General features: G+C 38.8%; 1 protein-coding gene and 1 long non-coding RNA gene across 2 annotated transcripts in view; one reads left to right on the top strand and one right to left on the bottom strand.

The window, feature by feature from the left end:
- Positions 1 to 19,737, bottom strand: part of LRPPRC (leucine rich pentatricopeptide repeat containing) — a 110,183-nt gene that overhangs the window by 8,220 nt on the left and 82,226 nt on the right. The window contains exons 28-34 of the mRNA XM_008254465.4: positions 16,211 to 16,353; positions 15,971 to 16,079; positions 12,416 to 12,542; positions 5,142 to 5,230; positions 2,166 to 2,367; positions 411 to 550; positions 177 to 292 (exon numbers count right to left, since the gene is read on the bottom strand). Coding sequence (XP_008252687.2) covers positions 177 to 292; positions 411 to 550; positions 2,166 to 2,367; positions 5,142 to 5,230; positions 12,416 to 12,542; positions 15,971 to 16,079; positions 16,211 to 16,353 — 926 coding nt within the window. The remainder of the gene's footprint in view (positions 1 to 176; positions 293 to 410; positions 551 to 2,165; positions 2,368 to 5,141; positions 5,231 to 12,415; positions 12,543 to 15,970; positions 16,080 to 16,210; positions 16,354 to 19,737) is intronic.
- Positions 170 to 3,569, top strand: LOC103347691 (uncharacterized). The gene is made up of 3 exons (XR_001792990.3): positions 170 to 307; positions 1,868 to 1,958; positions 3,431 to 3,569. It is a non-coding gene; the product is annotated as an uncharacterized lncRNA (long non-coding RNA).

Below are 19,737 nucleotides of genomic sequence, written 5' to 3'. Positions count from 1 at the left end.
CCCACTTGGCACCTGGAACACCAGCCGCCTACCACCTACAATGCAGTCCTTGTCAGGCAACCTTGACTCACGCTGAATTTAAATGTGCGAGCAGTGCCACACTTCCCTGCCAGTGTTCCACCATACACTTGTCTAGACATTTCTCAAGCCCCTGCTCCACGAGGAGAGGGTCGTACCTGTAGGAGGGCTCTGGCGTCATCTGTCTTGCCTGCATCCACAAGCTGAAGGAAGAAATCGGTGACAGGTTTGTAAACTGCAAACTGATTGGCCAGTCTCTCTGCCATGATGCTTACTGGAAAAACAACAGGTAAGAAGACTCCTTCGTCACAACAGTGGTATAACGAGCCCACCAAAGAGATTTGGTCTGGGCTCAGCAGAGATAAAATGTGCTTTTCTGTTCTTCAACTTACACTTTTCCGCTGCTGGATCCAATTGCTCCTCTATTACTTTTCTGAACAAGTAGGCCAAGCCAAAGAACTGGGGCTCCACGGTCGGAGTCCCTGAAGTAAGCATATTTTCAATGTTTTCAACGACAACATCTACATTATTGCTATAAAGGAAAGCAAAATAAATTTACAAATGTTTGTTTTTATATTAATATTGCAGGCAGTTTTACTCTAAGAACTTACTTTTAGACATTCTCATGGAAAAACATTGAGGGAAAAAAAGGAACTGTGTTTACAATTACCTAGATAAAAACACCGTGGAACATGCATCCACTCACATTTAGGTAGCAGAGGAATCACTGGGTGGTTCATGCTATAGTACTTCCATACTTTATTCTTTACCACACTTAAAACAGTTGCTTGTTTTAAAATACTGCTCTACTGACAGTATCAAACAAGTGTACACAGAAGAATTAATGGAGATAACTTAGAAAACACTGTATCTTAAATACTTAAATTTGATTGTGTTTCTCTGGATATAAAGTGAATACCTCTTTAAATGCTCTAATTTGTACTTTATAAATCTACAATTGGTCACTAGCGTATGAAGTAGGAACATTTTAGGATTTTTAAAGAGGATGATAATGTCTTCAAAAAAGGTATATATTTTCATATTAACCCACAGTTGTATGTTTCTCTTTGTCAGGTATATTTGGGATATACTCAACTTACAGTAAAAGTCCCTGAAGCATTTTAATACTTAAATGTGAAAAAAATCCAACCACGTGGCCTCATTTAATAAATTACTTCATGTGTATCATGTTGGTTGAGCTCATCTGTATCTGATAGTTTATAGTTACAGCACTCCAGATTCAAATAATTTCATGTTGAAAATGGTTACATTAAATAATTCACTGTTAAAAATGAATGCTCTTTTACAATACATTTGTCTTATGTGTTTCAGAGAAATTACAGTGAGTAAAAAATACATTCTCCAAATCATGTAAAACTGTGTAACAATTAAAAATTCAACTGGCTCTTACTTGGGTAATTTCCGTATCTTGTAACTTAAAAGAATCACATTTTCTTACGAAGGGGGAAAGTTTGAAGTTCTATTTGGGGAAACAGTTTTAAAAAGTAAAGCAAAAATAACCTTCTCTGCTCAAAGAAACAGGAGTAAGCAAACAAAAAAAAAATACAAAAAAAAGCAAACATTATATTTTAAAGTCATATGCCATTAAATTTATACATTAACTGTTAAAGAACATTTCCCCTCAAAGGCACTAAGAGTGCCTTCCTCGTGAATAAATGCCTTGCAAGTGAGGTTACTAAAAAATCCAGTCCCCACTTCCTTCTACAGCGGTGTGAAGAGACTCCACTCTTAAATGTCTCCCCTTTTTATGGGTGAGCACCCTTATGGGCGGTGGGGGATATGGAAACGCATATTTTTAACAAGCTTGCTCTGTTTCACCATATTCTAGGAGGGGGTCACTCTCAGGATTGCTGACAAGCACGAGATCGTTTTTAGCTTTTGTAATGGAAGTGTTTCACCAAGAAACCCAGACAAGAAAGGTGAGTAACTGTGGAGCAACTTATAGCAAATTGACAAATGCTGTTCATTCTAAAAGTTAACTAGGAAACAATCAGAATATGGAATTTCTAATGCAGCTGACGTGTTTTCCAAATGCCTGAAAGAGTTTTTTTAAAAGTAAAAACTGAGATACTGCTCACTCACTCCAGGGTATGCCAGAGGAAAAGAAAGCTTAAAAAAATACTCACTTCTTTATTTGTGCCAAAGCAATGTTATTGATGAAAACCATCCGCGAAAGTCCGATTGAGTCAAGTCCATGCACCATCTTCTGAATTGCTTCTATGCTTTGTACATCACCCTTCAGGGCAAATGCCTGGATGAGGCGGGTCACTGCTAACCTAGAGGGCGTCTGCCCCAGGTCCAAGGCAGCTTTTAGCGTCCTCAGAGCCTCTGAAATCAAAGAGCAGAGCACAGAGCTCTTCTCATATGATCCATACTGACGAATGCATTTTGAAAACCAGCTTTTAAGTATGAGCGCCAAATGGCTATATATGAAAGACCATGAATAATTTACTCTGGATCACAAAAATATCAATACTTCATGAGAAATCTAAAAAAATGACATAAGATATTGAGTGCAGAGAAATTTCTACTTTAAGTCACAGAAAAAATACAAGATTACCAACAATGTGAGTTCCATTCAGGGATAACCTTTTGTAACCAATTTCAAGTAAGTTGACAAGTTCAGAAAAACATAAAAAAGGAAGAATTTAAAAAAATTAAAGAGCTTGTAAAAAAAGAAAGCATCTTCTACCTAGCCATACTTCCCCAGACTTGATTCAATCTGAGATCATGTGATTAGGAAAACTTCTAATATCCCACAGATTGTTTCGTAAAAACACTGTCTCCCTCTGGTTCAGACAGAAGCACTCACACAGGATACAGGTAAACTGGAATACCCAATTTTTACACTCCCAGATTAGATGCCTTGCAGGTATTACTGATTATTTGCTGCGTGCAAGGCATGGTACCCAGTCTCACAACCACAATTACCCTTCTAAAGTTAAGAACCAATTATACAAATGAGACATTGAGGCAGAAGGTTCAAATATTTCTCCAAAGTCAAGGTCACATTGCTAGCACCAACCCTAGTCTAACCGTTCCAGAGTTTGCACCAGAGCTGTATGTGCGCATGAGAGTGGAGGGGTTCAGAGAATAGATCATGGTATGTCCATCCGAAGGGAGCGTGAGACCCTGTGACCTGAATCATATTCTTATACAAGACCTTCCTTCTGCACAGTTAATATCTTAAAGGACACCATACACGGTATCCACCCCTCCCTTCCCTGACTCCTTTCCACCCCAGTCACTCGATTCCAGCACTTACTCAATTACTCACTAGTGATACTAATCACACTGCAAAGGTGCCAGGTACCTTATTAACTCTGCCACAGTGTAAGCTCACAAAATTAAGTTAAGACCTAACTTGCATTATTTTTCCTCCCTACTTTAGATGGGGTTGAGAAAAAGAAACCTCAAAGACAGAAGCGGGGAACAGAAGAGGATTTAAATGCTGGCAAAGTCTGGAGCTCTTGCCAGCCACGGAGCAATGCGGGGTCAGGAAATGGGCTAGCACTGCTCCCATCCTCATAGAAGACCACTGGTTAGTGTGTGCTGAACACGGGGAGGGGTGGTGTCGCTAGAGGGGCAACAGCAGGGTCACTGTGTCTGCTCTCAGACAAGCTCAGTCAAGTGGAACAGCTAAGAGCAGGCCACACACCACACCAGGTACGCCTCCCAGCCAGTAAGAGACGGCAGTCGAGTGAAATTCATGTCAGGTTCAGTCAAAAATGAACCCCCTGAAATTCAGACACTGTCTTTATCTTATCTCCATTTCTACAGAAACATAAGCTACTGACAACAATAGGGTTATTTATGTGGGGGAGCAAGATCAACTTTTCAATGCCTTAAAATTGCCTCTCATTTTTATATAAAATTTCAACCTAATGAAGTCTTTTTTTTTTTTGGGAAACAGATGAAGGCTGCTCAAGTTTTAACAACAAGCGTTACACACCACTTCAAGGATGACCTACTGTTGTCCAAAAAGCCTGTCTGGATGGTGTGCTTGGCCTGTAGGGTGCTGGGGTGCAAGGGCTGCAAAGGAAGGAGCTACCACGTCCAGATTCAGTGCGAGTCACTCAGGAGACAGCTAGATGGCTGGCATGTTCACGTACTGACAGGCAACCCCAAAGCTGCACAGATGCTAACTTTCTCCCTCTCCAGGATGTGAATTTGTTTAACAAACAGGCAAACGAGGACTTAAGGCCATTGTAACAGACCGAGAAGATCCAGGTAAACGCATGTAGCAGCTTAAGAGCTTCTTCAGCTTCCCTCACAGCTCTCCTAAGAGGGTTTTGTCCTGTTAGCAGAACCGTGGTGGAACTATATTGACTAAAATTCAAATGAAAACTTTACATAAAAAGCTACCCACCTAAACTTAAGGGCTTCATCATCTCTCCTTGGGAACTCATTCATCGGACCTTCAGATCCAAGTCTACCCCACTGAGAACCCACAGTTCAACAGTCCCTATCTGTCCTCACCAAGGTCACTGCCACATATCACTGTTGTTACCTTAACATTAATTTAAAAACTCTAAACTTCAAACACACACCATATTTTATTGCTGTTGGTATTATGAACTATTAAAAAGTATTAGATTAAGTTTTAAAAATCAATATTATAATCATTTGGTGCGCAATCCCACACATTTAACACTCAATTTAACTCATTTGCTATCTCACACACAACCAACACAATATGCAAGAAACAACTGCTGGGAATTGTTTCAGATGCTCTAAAGTATGTTAATTTCCAAAGCAAAATGACTTGCACTGTGAATTTTAACGCACTTGAAAGCCTGTACTTTCTCTCGTTCTGGAACACAAATTTTGCATGTCTGAAGAGCTGTGATTCATCTTAAGAAAACCCATCTTGTGTTAAATGGAATGGAAACTGGACTAAGTGGTCAAATGACAAGTACATTCATATTCAAGCTGTATTATAAATGCATGTACAGTAATTTACGTCTCTCAGCTACCACAAAAGGCTCTTGATAAGCAGGTAATTTGCTAAATGGACTCCTTTATCCAAGTATTCGAAGGGCGTTACAAGAAAAATCTGCAGAGGCATTAATGTGACGTAAAGGTCAAGCATTGTGACATACCTTTCAAATAATCCCGCCTAACTTGCGTTATGATGAGGAGGCTGTTGGCAGCATCGTTCAGTGTGAAGCCCTTGATGTGGGTCTCAGCGCTAAAAGAAGCAGACATTTAGAAAGGAATTACTGACATGCTTCTGATACGATAATAAATGGTTGAGCACCAAGGTGAAATTATAAAAACTACTGTTCGTATGTTAAAAATATTGCTGCAAAATATCGACCTGGAGACAGCTTTTGTGTTATCCTGTCAATGGTTATAGAAGGATAATTTTTTTTTGCATTCTGACAGATGACAAAGTTGGAAGTGAGCAACAAAAGAAACAAAGTACAAGATTTTTTTTAAACAATCGGTTCAGATTCTTGAATGCTGACATATTAGATGACTAAAATAACTGCATGCCCTGCATTGTTCTGCTGCATCCTAAGTGGGATACTTTTCTCTCTTTTTTTCCTCCATTCACCATGATTATAAAATGTAAAACTATTCTTCCAGCAACAAAAATGAACATTTATTTTCAGCACTGTATATTTAAAATATAAACCAAAGCATATTACTAACCAACACCATATCATTTGGTTGATTAATTTTCAAATTTCTGTCAAGTAGATACATACAGTTTTTAAAGCTTTAAAACCTACCATTGAACTAAAGCCGCTGTTACACGAAAATTAAAAATTTATTATAACAATCTTGTCTCAGCCCTTAAATTTGAAACATAACTCCCAACTTCTTAAAACTTAAGAGGAAAAAAACTGTTTTTCCTTATGACTAAAACCTACAGAATTTAGGAGAAAAAAAGAAGCCCAAACAAACAAAAAAGCTCAAAAGCAAACGGCAGGTGATTTTTGTGTGCTATGCTACGGCACAGCTCCTGTGAGGAAACTTCCGCATCTCTGATGCCCTCGGGGTTCACCTTCCAATTAGGAAGTCGCCAAAGGCCAAAAGGAGCAAAAGCCATCGCTGCCATTTGTCGTGGGTGGTCAGTGATGACCTTGGTCTGCCAACACGAACACACAAACTGAGCAGATTGTGAGGGAAGCAGGGGCACTGCTGAATTATTCTCATCAATCCCAAGAAAATCCTCCAGACACCAGGGTGTACCTGACCTCTCAGTCACTTCCAGTCTCTAGGGTTCACCCCTGCAGTCCCTGGTCACAGGATTTCCTTATTCCGCCACCAATCCTCTTAATCCCACAAAGCACCCCTTGCTCAGTTTGATGTTTTTCCCTTTGTCCCATCTGTCAAAGCTCTTAAGTCAACAACGTATGCGTGAGACTATAAACTGCAGAAAGCAAAGGATTTACTTTCTCAATCTTTGGCATGATTAAATAAAAATTAGACACTATTAAAAGCTCACTTCTTATGGCAATATTATTATATACAGTATGCCATATTTACTTACTTAAAAATATTACCTAAAATTCGAAAACCATGGGATAACAAAACTTGTTTTAAAAGTGATAAAGCGTAACCTACAAAGCTTTCCAAAACTTTAAAACACATAGCACCCTCTTTCAATAATCTCTTCCCATCTCAAAAAGCTGACTATTCGTTACAAATATGAAAGTGAAGGTAAATACCAACAACAGAAAACTCCAAATCTATTACATAGTCATTTATCTTACATATGTAGAAACTGACCACTCTCAATAAAAATATACTGCAAAGTGGCAAAAGGAGGAAAACTAAACAACCCACTGATAAGAGATCTCTGCATTGGAATCATTAATATGCTATGAGACAAGAAATGTACTTTTGACTAATTTTGATCTTTCCTTTTGGAAAAAACCTTGGACAGTCTAGAACTGTCAAAGCAAACTTCCTGTGATTATGGGAGTCCAATAGAGCCAGCCACAAGCCACATGGTACTATATGGTTACTGCGACAGGGAAACAGAAATGAATACAGTCTTAGTTATATTGAATTATAACTCATTTAAATTCAAATACTGTCTTATGGCCAGTGGCTACTGAACTGGACAGCACAGGCACCTAGACATTTTCTTTCTATCTGTAGAATTGCCAGAATAGAGAGGAAAAAATTACAGGGGAAAAGGGTATCAATCTTCGAACATATAATCCAAGGTAAAAATTAATCCACCTCCATGAAAGAAGACTGTATTACAGGGAGTTTCATATTAGACATTTCAGAGAGATGAATGATGCGTGGATTGTGCATACGTAATACACAGGACACTGGTCAGAGATTATAATTTGTAATAGGTTTGGATAACAAAACTGGGTTGCACAGTAAAAACCATCAGGGATAGATTCAGCATTATTTCTAGATAGAAGAAATAGAAAGCTAACAGGGACAAGGGAAAATAAAGTGTTACTATCAAAAGATAAAGGACTGCTGTTGCAAGATTTTCAAATAATATTATCAGAGATTGGAAGCAGCTTCCCTCCTTTGACAGAATCAATCATAGGTAAATTTTGATTTCAAAACATGAAGAAATTAAAAATGAATGTTTTCTTAAATTTTTAAAAGGCAGCTATGTTATTTTTGAGGTTCTATTACTTGTTGGAAAGGTAAACTGACCTTGTTAAAAAAAATCGAAGAAAACTCACTAGAGGTCAAGTGCATCTGAAGCACATTAGAGACATCAAATGTACAATAAAAACAAAGTTGGCATTCTTTATTTCCCAGGAAAACTACTGCTGTTGAGGTTGAACCAGTGACATTAACTAGGTAATTATAACAGGTTGCTATTTATGGACTCAAAAAAAGGGTGCTAGAATACTACTACTAATGGAACTGCCACTTGCTATAGGGGTTCACTTGGTCACTGTGTTACAATAAAGTTACCCATAAAAAAATAATTCTTGTTTACTCTGATCATTGATACAGAGCTGAAGGGGAAACAGATGACCCAGTCTAATGTTGGCAGTGAACTAGGAAATGAAGCTACAGAAGTTACATAATACATTCCCAGCTAACCCAAGATACAATCCTACACAGAACGGATATGAATCCAGTCTCCAGACTGATCTAAGGCTTTAGACCTAGGATTGTCTTGGGCCAACACAGCTACCTGGGGAGGCTGCTACAGAATAAACTTAGATGGATAACACAACTCATATAAAAGTGCCCTCAAGATACAGAAAGTCTCACTTATATCTGGACTCTAAATAGTCAAACTCAGAAACAGAGTGGAATGGCTGCCAGGGGCCAGGTGGGGAGGAAAAGGAGGGAGATGATGTTTAAAGATCTGCTATGAGATCAATAAATTCTAGAGATCTATATGTCATAATGCCTACAGCTAACAGCAGTGATTAATATACTTAAAATCACAGACGCAAAATTCAATAATATAGTAGTAGCAATAAAGAAGGCGGGGGAGACACTGGGAGGTGACGCATGTTTATAGCATTTATGGTGGTGACGGCTTCATGGGTCATCAGAAAGTTCACAGAGGGGCTGGTACTGTGGCACAGCTGGGTAAGCTGCAGCTTGTGACACTGCCATCCCATACTGCGTGCCAGTTTGAATCCTGACTGCTAACTTCCGATCCAGTTTCTTGCTGGTGTACCTGGGAACACAGCAGAGCACAGCCCAAGTGCTTGAGACCCTGTCATCCATGTGGGAGACCTAGATGGAGTTCCTGGCTTCAACCTGGCCCAGTACTGGCTACTGCAGGCACTTGAGGAATGAACCAACAGTTGGAAAATCTCTTTATCTTTTGCTTTGCCTTTCAAATAACTATTTATATAAAAAAAGATCATGGAAAACACTGAAATGAAAAAACTATGCACATATTTCATTTTTTTACATCAAAATAATCTTATCTTTTGCTCCCATTTTCTATTAACTTATCCCCAAATTCATTGAGATATATACAAATTAAATATATACATCTGTTTTTCTGTCAATTATACCTCAGAAAGGCTTCATGAAGATCTAAAGAGCAAGGGAAGGAAAGAAGATAAGCCTACATTTTGCAGATTGTGAATATAAGGGCAAATAGAAGGATCATGTTTATAGCTATCTCCTATGTCAGCATTCAAACTTATTAGATAAAGATCCACAGTAATCTCTCTCTCTCTCTGCCTGTCACTCTGCTTTTCAAATAAATAAATAAATCTTAAAAAAAAAAAAAAAAAAAAAAAAAAAAAAAAGAACCATGGTAAGACTACAGCAGGAATGATGTGACACTATATCCCAGTTCACAGACACATACATGCACACAAACTGATGTCAAAGTTGTGCTTTGTTACATGAAATGCTTTGATAGTTTCTATTTCATTTTGAAAAGTGCTGGTTCTGTCTCACCAAATAGGCCATATGGACCATGAACTGGGTGTGTCTTGCAGTCTGGAAACTACATCAGTGGGGTCTTCAACGAAAGGCATACATACTGCATGAATACACTAGGGTATGTAAAGCATAAACACTTAAACCTGTATTTTAAAATATATTTTGTGGATTTTTTTTGACTATGTATTATACCTACGGGTGATATGTCAGTACAATTCTTTATTAATGGTTTGCGATCAAAATCTCTAACGCATGATTGAATCACCTAGGGCATTCAATAACATGCGCATCCCTGGGCCCTGCACCAGCTGAGAACCTTTGGGGTAGGCTGGGGGAAACTTTTAATACTACTTTTGGGAAGCATTTCAGAGGTCTCTGTGAACAACCTCAGGACTCGGGGCTTTGCAGTTTTCTCTTTTTGCGTCTATTGCCTCACTTAGTCACATCCAATTGTCAACACAAAATGCTCCTGTCTTCTTTCTGTCTCCCTTTCTCCCAAGTCACTGTCACTTCAGAACACTTCTGATCATTCTGAGTAATACCAGGATAAAGAATTTCATAATAATTTTCTGAGAGAGGTAGTTTTAGAAGATAAAACACACCCTTGACCACAGTGGCTACAGTTCACAGGGCACTGCTCAATGTCAAATTTTCTAAGACACTAATTGAGGGCATACTGAGTATTGTAGTTTAATTAGCAATTGAGGAAACACACTTGAGACACAGAGTACAGGAAAAACCTAAATTGGGGGTTGGGGGGAGGCACAGCATTGTGGCACAGAGGATTACACTGCTGCTTTTGACACTGGCATCCTATGTTTGAGTCACAGCTGCTCCACTTCTGATTCAGCTTCCTGCTAATGTGCCAGAAAAGGCAGTGGATATACTTGTGCCCCTGTTACCCATGTAGCCGACAGGGATGGAGTTTTTGGCTCTTGAATTTGGCTTGGCCCAGACCTGGCTGTTTTGGTTATTTGGAGGGTGAATCTGCAGATAGATCTCGCCTTGTCACTTCACACACCCCCACCCCCACCCCAATAGTCTCTCTCTAAAATAGATAGATCAGGGGCTGGCATTGTGGCATAGCAGGTTAAACCTCTGCTTGTGACACCAGCATCCCATATTGGCACTGGTTTGAGTCCCAGCTGTTCCACTTCAGATCCAGTTCCCTGCTTATGTGCTTGGGAAAGCAGCGGATGGCCCAGGTGTTTGGGTGCCTGCACCCAAGTGTAGAACTTGGAAGAAGCTCTTGGCTTCGGCCTAACCTAGTGCTAGCCATTGCAGCCATCTGGGGAGTAAACCAGCAGATGGAATCAATCAATCTCTTACTCTGACTTTCAAATAATAAATCTTTTAAAAAACTTACTGGAATACAAACAGTAAATACAGCTCTATAATGCACAACTTCAACAGCCCCAGTATAAACACTAGGTTTTCTAGTGACCTGAAAGAATGGCATGCACCCATTTCCTATTGAGGATTCTAATATTCCAAAAGTACTATGACTTAAAGAATTTCCAAGCTACAGAGAATAGGTAAGAACTCACAACATATAAGAAAAAGTTTTACTTTCCCATTGAAAATAGAGATACTGACCCATCAAAGACAAGTCTAGGTTCCAAAGCAGGTACCCTTGATCTATCCCTTTCTAGGTCCTTTTGATTAGTAACTAGAAACAGCAGTCAGATAACAATACATTAAGAAAACTTCATTCTCATTTTGATTAGTAAAGTATATTAATCTAGGGGAAAAACAAAAGCACTACCCATTGCCCCACCCAAAAAAAAAAAAAAAAAGCTTTAAATAAATAATATACTAAAAAAAAAAACACCTCACAAAGGGCATATAAGATATGCTAAGTGCCCAGGTTTCCTTTAAATCCTTCATACTCATAATGTTTAGGTAAAATTATCATGCGTTCATCATGTGGAAGAAACATTGAGGCTCAGAGATGGGACTTCAAATAGGATTCAAGTTCCAATCTAATTCCAAGTCCCTGGGCGGGCATTTACACAGTGGTTAGTAAGTCGTCACTTGGGATACCCAAATCCTATATCAGAGTGCGTGGTTTGAGTCCTGGCTGCTCTGCTCTAATCCAACTTCCAACTAACGCATATCCTGGGAGGCAGAAGGTGATGGCCCAAGTACTTGGGTCCTTGCCATGCCATGTCAGAGACCCAGATTGAGTTCTGGAGTCCTGGCTTTGGCCTGACCCAGCCCTGGTTGGTGCAGGCATTTGGGAGAGAAGCCAGTAGATAGATCTTTCTCTGTCTCTCTGCTTTTCAAATCAAATGAAAATAAATTAAAATAATAATAATTTAATGTTCCTGGTATCTTCATTGTATCAGGCTACCACCATTTACCACAAAAGGCACATAAATTCCATTTTAGAAACAGAATACGTGGATATCTTAAATGACTCAGAAGGGTATATAAAAGAAACGGAATGGACTACACTGTAGGTGGTTAGTAAAGGGAAAATTTTTTATGTGTTACAGAACTCATAAAATTATTTAAGATTTTCATATGACGTTTATTGAGCAGCTGAGGCTAGTCAGGCAACTGTCACTACAGTAACACACCATCAGAAAAATCCTAATGGTAACCAATAGTGGTTTTTTTTTTAAATATATTTCTTTTTCTTTTTTTTGACAGGCAGAGTGGATAGTGAGAGAGAGAAGCAGAGAGAAAGGTCTTCCTTTTTGCTATTGGTTCACCCTCCAATGGCCGCTGCGGCCGGCGCACCGCACTGATCCAAAGGCAGGAGCCAGGTACTTATCCTGGTCTCCCATGGGGTGCAGGGCCCAAGCACTTGGGCCATCCTCCACTGCACTCCCGGGCCACAGCAGAGAGCTGGCCTGGAAGAGGGGCAACCAAGACAGAATCCGGCGCCCCCACCAGGACCAGAACCCAGTGTGCCCAGCGCCGCTAGGTGGAGGATTAGCCTACTGAGCTGCGGCGCTGGCTGGCCCCCAATAGTGTTTTAAAATGAGAGGTTTAATAAATAAGTAATACTTACAAATCTTTCACTTGCATTGCTTGTATAAAACCATTGTTTGACAACAGTAATTTTATAAGACTGTTGTAAGTTTCACTGTTAAACACAATGTTTTGCCTTTCCGCTTTCAGGAAAATATTATATGCATCTGCAAGAGAAAAATGAAACAAAAAATGAGATGACATTATTCTGGAATGGCTACAAGAAGGGGAGATGTGGTGGAGGGGAGCACAAACAAAGGCCTAAACTTACTTGTTTCTTTGAATATCTACACACGATGACCATTTTACCAACATATACATTGATGTGGCAGGCAGACAAGTGCCACTTTGCAAATCTTTCAAAGACAAAGTTATAGTTTTCAAAATGATTATTTAATCCAACTGGATGGTACCAAAAATATTTCTTTTTAGCATTAATTTGCATACTAGCTTTCTTAAGTTGAGAAATTATTTTCATACCAATAAAAAAGAGAAATAGTTCTTTTGAATTTGCTTATCAAAAGTTTCCAAATAAACTGCAAAAATGTATATTAAAGTCCACATAAACCAGAGGTATAATTTAGACTGAGGGGAGCAGAAGACTCACATTAAAGCAATCTTTAATCTCTAAGTGGGTGGTTACAATGGCTAACATCTCCGCACAGCAGCAGCAGAGTGAATATAGCCTATAATTCTAAAATTAGGAGATCAAATTATTTGGCTACGACAGGACTTATACAAAAACATACAATTTTCAAATATACAGATATCTAACAAGTAAACCAAGCAACATTTGTTTGACTGATTAACAGTTTTATTTCACTTGTTCACAATAACTGTCAGAGAATGAAAAGATGTTACCAAAAGAGAAGTAACTACACTTTTCAGTCACTTACTTTTCTGAAATAAAATTGCCAGGCTATAAACAGCTAACTGAAACGATAATCCACTGTTGTATGCATAAAACAAATGATGATAAAGATGGGGCATAAACGAACAACTATCATGTGTGGCCCTCACAGATATAAGGAAGGCTCCATGTAAGAACATATAACTAGAAAAGAACACGAAATTAAATAATGTTTGAAAGAACGTTCTGAGCTACTTAAGAGTTCTCAGAACAAGCAAAGATTGTTATGACTGTACACAGAAGTTAGGGAAATTTGTATTAGTCCCTCCATTGAACTGAAGTGGCAATATCAAAACTTATTTATCCCTTCAAGCTTAATTCTGAGAAAAAAATGTATCACAATATTAATATTTGCATTTTAACTAAGGAGAGCAGTCTAGGCAAGTGCAAGTAACTACAGCACAAGTTCATCATACTATAAACAAGCCTTTCAAAGAACAATATCTGGCAGTCATTAAATTGCCAAGAACCCTGCATCACAGTTTATATTTGTGAAGACCTGCATGTGCCAGGACACTGGCAAAAAGTAGAAAATAAAAACACAAACAGTATTTATCTTGACTAAATACTTTAAGTCATGCCACAACAGCATACCTGCAAATATATTCTTTTCAAGGAGGCTAAGAAATTAAAATATAACATAATCATTGTCTATTTCCCAACACAATGCATACCATTCATTAGTTTGTTGAATGAAGAGGATATACAATAAATACCATTTGAATATTTAAAATTAACAAAATAAATCTATGTGGGCTTATTGGCTGTTTTCTCAAAGCCATGTTCTTCACATTAATTGGTATTAAAAGCAATGTGTTGGGGCCAGTGCTGTGGCATAGTGGGTAAAGCCACTGCCTGCAGTGCCAGTATCCCATATGGCTGCCAGTTCAAGTCCCGGCTGCTCCACTTCTGATCTAGCTCTCTGCTATGGCCTGGCAAAGCAGTGGGAGATGGCCCAAGTCCTTGGGCCCCTGCACCCACATGGGAGACCTGGAAGAAACTCCTGGCTCCTGGCTTTGAATTGGCGCAGCTCTGGCTGTTGCAGCCAGTAGGGGAGTGAAGCAGCAGATGGAAGATCTCTCTCTCTGTTTCTCCCTCTCTTGCTGTAGCTCTAATTTTCTCTGCATCACCCAGACTTTCAAATAAATAAATAAATAAATCTTAAAAAAAAAAAAAAAGCAAAGTGTTAAGTCCACTCTCATGGGTGTGTTTTTGGTGGAACAAGTGCAGTCTCTATTTAAGGAAACTGAAGTATCAGCTAAGTGCTCATGCAAGCATTCAGTTTTAAAACATTCACGTCTGTTGAAAGCATTTGAATCCTGAGAACACAGAAAAGTGCTGAGACTGAAGAATTGATAAGATAAAATCAACTAGATAAATGAGAATTACATATTAAAATCCTAATAGAGGTATACCTTTATATCTATACTAACTACTACATCATGTTAAGTAAGTAGGAAATTACAAAGGTCTATACATTTCCAAACTGATTTTCTTTCTTCCAAAGAGATCTCAAAACTGTCAATACTAAAATGAAAAAAATGAAACCTGCTGTATTTATTTCCTTAACAGTTAAATTTTCATAAGCATATTTGAGATCCAGATAAAAATGGAAGGAATTAAAGCATTTTCTAGAAAGAAATTAACAAACATAGGGAAACATGGGTAAAAGATAATTTGGGGAGGATAAAAGGAAATCTAAATAAATACAAGGGATTCAACTTGCAATTTCCTACCAGAAGGTAAAAGGTGGTTATAACAATTTTAAGGCAGTCTTAATAATAAAGGAGGCAATGTCCTCATGAAAGTTTACTGGAGAATGGAAAGGAGAGCGAGAAACAGGGCCCCCTCTTGAGATACTGCTTGACTGATCAGCACACATCAGCATGGTAGTCAATGCCTAAAGTCATTTTTTGCTTTCAAATAAAAATGGGTTTTATTATGAAAAATTTCATGGCCGGCGCCACGGCTCACTAGGCTAATCCTCCGCCTGTGGCGCCGGCACACCGGGTTCTAGTCCCGGTTGTTCTTAGTTCTGTCCCGGTTGTTCCTCTTCCAGTCTAGCTCTCTGCTGTGGCCTGGGAAGGCAGTGGAGGATGGCCTATGTCCTTGGGCCCTGCCCCCGCATGGGAGACCAGGAGGAAGCACATGGCTCCTGGCTTCAGATTGGCACAGCACGCCGGCTGTAGTGGCCATTTGGGGGATGAACAAATGGAAAGGAAGACCTTTCTCTCTGTCTCTCTCACTGTCTAACTCTGCCTGTCAAAAAAAAAATTTTTTTTTCAAAAGGACTTAAAAACAGTATAATGAACCTCCCACATACTACTCATTTCCCACAACTAATACTTATTATTAACATTTTGTTAGATTTGCTTCTTTAGCCTCATATTTTAAAATAAATTATAAAAATCTTGATTTTTTCACCCCTCAATACTTCATATGGATCTCAAAAATTAAGGTTATTTTTTGATAAATTCTTAACACCAATGTCATATCTTGTAAAAATAAGAGTAAGTCTCTATTATTACCTACCAATCAGGTGATGAATACTGCCAAATGTCCCAAAATGTTGTAAAGGTAAAGTATGGAAAAAAGCAATCCATATTTGCAATTTAAGTTCCATCTCTCTTCTAGAGCACCCGGAGCCTGTCAGTCTACCAGAAAGGCACCTCTGAGAGTGCTTACCTTTGTTCCTCTTCATCTGGCAGGCTTTCAACACATGTTTCTGGATATCAGTTTCCAAAGGTGAGGGTGATGAAGAACTCAGGGAACCTGCTTCATCTTCACACCACAACTTTAAAACACAATTGTTTAGTTAACCCAAATCTAGTAAGTTCAGTGATCTCCCCAGCATGAAAGTGGGCTTGCTAGGCCCCAGTGATATACTGCAAACAACATGTTATGCATACGTTAAAAACAAATTACCTCTGGAACATCAAATGGAACTTCCTGATTACTGTTTCTAAGGATATCTGCTAATAATCGTAATGTCTTCTCACGAGGAATAACATTTTCTTCTTGCATTTTATTCCAGACAGCGTCAGCTTTTTGCCAGTTACCATTTATTTCTGTAGATTTGATTAAAGAAGTTAATGAATATGCTAAATAGAATTTGTGAAAAATGTTTACAACTTTTCCTTATTTAATGCTGAACAAAACATTATTCCAAACGTTGCCTTCAGGGAAAAGAAAGTGACTACACCCAAAGGCGAGGAAGAGAATTTTTTATACCTTTCAAATTGTAAGCCATAGAAACAACTTATTTATTAAAAAACACAAAAATCTGTTACCCCACATTTTATTGAACACTCTAAAAGTCATGCTGATAATCTTTTTAAAGTAACTGAGAAATATCCTATCACCAACATAAAAATTAAAAACAGGTAACAATTCAAGTAAGCCCTTTAATCTTTGCAAAGATGATGGATACATGTATATTATACAGTACACAAAACTGTGGGTCTAAAATGATTCAAAGTGTTCAGAATTTTCTTTAAAAGTGACAAATCTACAAACACTTTTTACTTATTTGGATACAGAGGACTGTTTCCTCTGTTGACTTGAATTTCCTTGATGTCGTGTATCAGGTTATATATTCTTAAAGAAGAAATCAGACCAAGTAAGTATCAAAAGGGGATAGGAAATCTGGTGTCAATCGGCAGATTAGTTCATATAGAAAACCCAGCTACTTCTATATGGTAATTTGGCCAAGTCCATTTAATAAATTAATTTCTGCTTGTGAAAAATTACAGCAAGATATGAAAAATGCTACATGATGCCAAACTCAATAAAGTGCAAATAAATACTGTTTTAGATATCTTCTTAGGAATTTGCAAATGCATGTGAGAACTATTTCCACTGTATAGGGATGAGCTCTAGAAAGGGGGTTTGTAGTACAGGATCTACTTTGATAATATCATCATTCCAAAAAATATGAAAACCCTAAAATTTACAACCAATTTTTACAACAGGACTCTCATAAGCTAATTTGCATTGTTCCTTCATTCTACATGGGGCAGGAGTTTGGCCTTGTGGTTAAGATGCTGGAGAAGACACCCATGTATCATACTGATGTACCTGAGTTTGATACTAAGCCCCACTCCTGATCCCAGCTTCCAGTCACCCATGTTTTCAGCCTAACTGAGTCCCCAGGGAGGGATCTTGGCAAGCATTTTGGGAATGAACCAATAGATGGGGGGAGGCTCCGTCTGCCTCTCAATTAAATAAACTTTCAAAAAATTATATAATGCAAAATTCAAGTAATTCAAGTATGTGAAAGTGTAAGACTTATTTGAGTCAAAAAAAAAAAAATGCAAACCAAAGAATCTTTATTCTGAGGTAGGAAGAAAGTGGAGCACTTCTGCTCCTTGCCAGACTACCTGTGGATTATGGGGAAGACACAGGGATGGTTTCCAAGAACTGGTAACAATCCTGCTAATGTACTTTTAAAAATTCTTCATTTTTAAGGGAACAAAATTATTCCAAACAATGAAGAAAAAAGGTGGGTGGACACTCTACAGCTCTGTGCCTTCAGACTGGAAGAACTCTGGAAGATAATTTCTTCTTTTAAAAGGAGCACAAAATGATATAAAAAGCTTCTACTTTGGGAGGACAAAGACATCACAGAGATGCAAAACTATTAACATAGACAAGCAAACTTGTGGAAAGGAAATATTTCACAATACTGAGGAGAATTTGTGTTATATGGCATAAAACAGCTCAGTAAATTAGCTTTTTAAAAGGGAGAACATTTCCTGGAAATGTACCCGGGTTGCCAGATACAAAACAAGAATTTGAGGCAATCAAACCAAGCAGTGTGTCGAAATGTGTAAAGCTGACAAAAGTACAAAGGGCCACATTTTTCTTTTCTAATATCTCTATGGGCTTAAAATCCTTCCACGGAGACAATACTGAGCAGACCTGTTATTTAGGAGTCAAAATGCCCAGAAAGCTGGACTGGACATTCTGCCCCTGTAACCACATCACTTTACGGGAACTCACAGCACCCTCATTAAGAGACACAAGGGTGAAGTGTTCTAAATGACCTCTGAAAACTCTGGGGCCATGACACCAGATGTTTTGACACTAGTATTGAGTTTTACAAGAACAGACCTATGAAGGGGCTTCAGCAAGTTCATGGAAAACAGAATTTAAAGATAATGTGAGCTTTCCATTAACTTTTCAGAGCTCCAAAGTGGGACTCTCTTTTATGGCTCTCTGACTAGGGTGTAAGAAGGGGGAATTCATGCATGTTCTCTGTGGCTGACAGTTTTTTTTTAAACATTTATTTATTTATGTGAAAGGCAGTAAGAAAAGCAATGGCAGAGGGATAAGAGAGCGAGCGAGCGCCTTCCATCTGCTGGTTCACTCTCCAGATGACTGCAACAGCCCAAGGACTTGGGCCATCTTCTATAGCTTTCCCAGGCCACAGCAGAGGGCTGGATCGGAAGTGGAGCAGCTGGGACTCAACTGGGGCCCATGTGGGATAACTGGCACTGCAGGTGGCGGCTTTACCTGCTACGCCACAGCACCAGCCCCAGGCTGACAGTTTTTACACTGTATTGTCTCATCACGTCTGAAAACATGGAGCTACTACTACAGCTGAGGGGGTGCATCAGACATCAGTCGAGCCAATGTGAAGGGGTTCCCACTGGTTAAAGATGGACAGTTTGGACAATAGAAAGAATAATGACTGAAACAAGTTAAAACACAAATATATTTTTTAAACCCATGAATTCAATTAAAAAAAAAAGAGTCACCAACTTTGGAGGTTTCAAAGTCATCAGCACTTAAAATTGGCAATTAAAGGGAGAAAAAGAAGTATTTGTCTTTTCTTGTGAATTTATTTCAAATTGTTAAGTGAAAAAAAACGGAGGCCACAGAACACAGTGTAGAATATGAAATACGGTGAGAATAAACCAATCCCAATAGAATATAAAATAAAACGAGGACCACATAGGTAAAACATTTATGGGTATAAGGGTGAGTGTGACACAGTGGCCAGCACACTGCTTGGGCTGCTCACAGGCTGCCTCAGAGGGCACGGGCTTGAGTCTCAGCGCTGCTTCTGGCGCCGGCCACCTACTAAAGCACACCTGGGAAGCAGCAAATGATGGCTCAAAGACTTGAGTCCCTGTCACCAATGTGGGAGACCCAGACTGGACTTCTGGCTTTGGCCTGGGTCAGCCTTCGTGGTTGCAGATATCTGAAGAGTGAATCAGCAGATGGAAGATCTCTAATTGTCTTTAAAATAGTAAACTAAACTAAACTAGAGTAAAGTAAAAACCCATATATTTATAAATGTAGAGAGGGAACTGGAAGAATGGCCAATTGACAAAGTTACCTCAGGAAGTTTGGGGAAGGGGTGGAAGCAATGACATTTTCCCATTTTGCAAGTACTCTATTATATTACTTGAATCTTTAGTAGTTAGAATACATTCATTTACCTTGTG

This window comes from Oryctolagus cuniculus, chromosome 2, assembly GCF_964237555.1.
Source record: "Oryctolagus cuniculus chromosome 2, mOryCun1.1, whole genome shotgun sequence".
NCBI classification, from domain to species: Eukaryota; Metazoa; Chordata; class Mammalia; order Lagomorpha; family Leporidae; genus Oryctolagus; species Oryctolagus cuniculus.
This window is presented reverse-complemented; position numbering and strand designations above follow the sequence as displayed.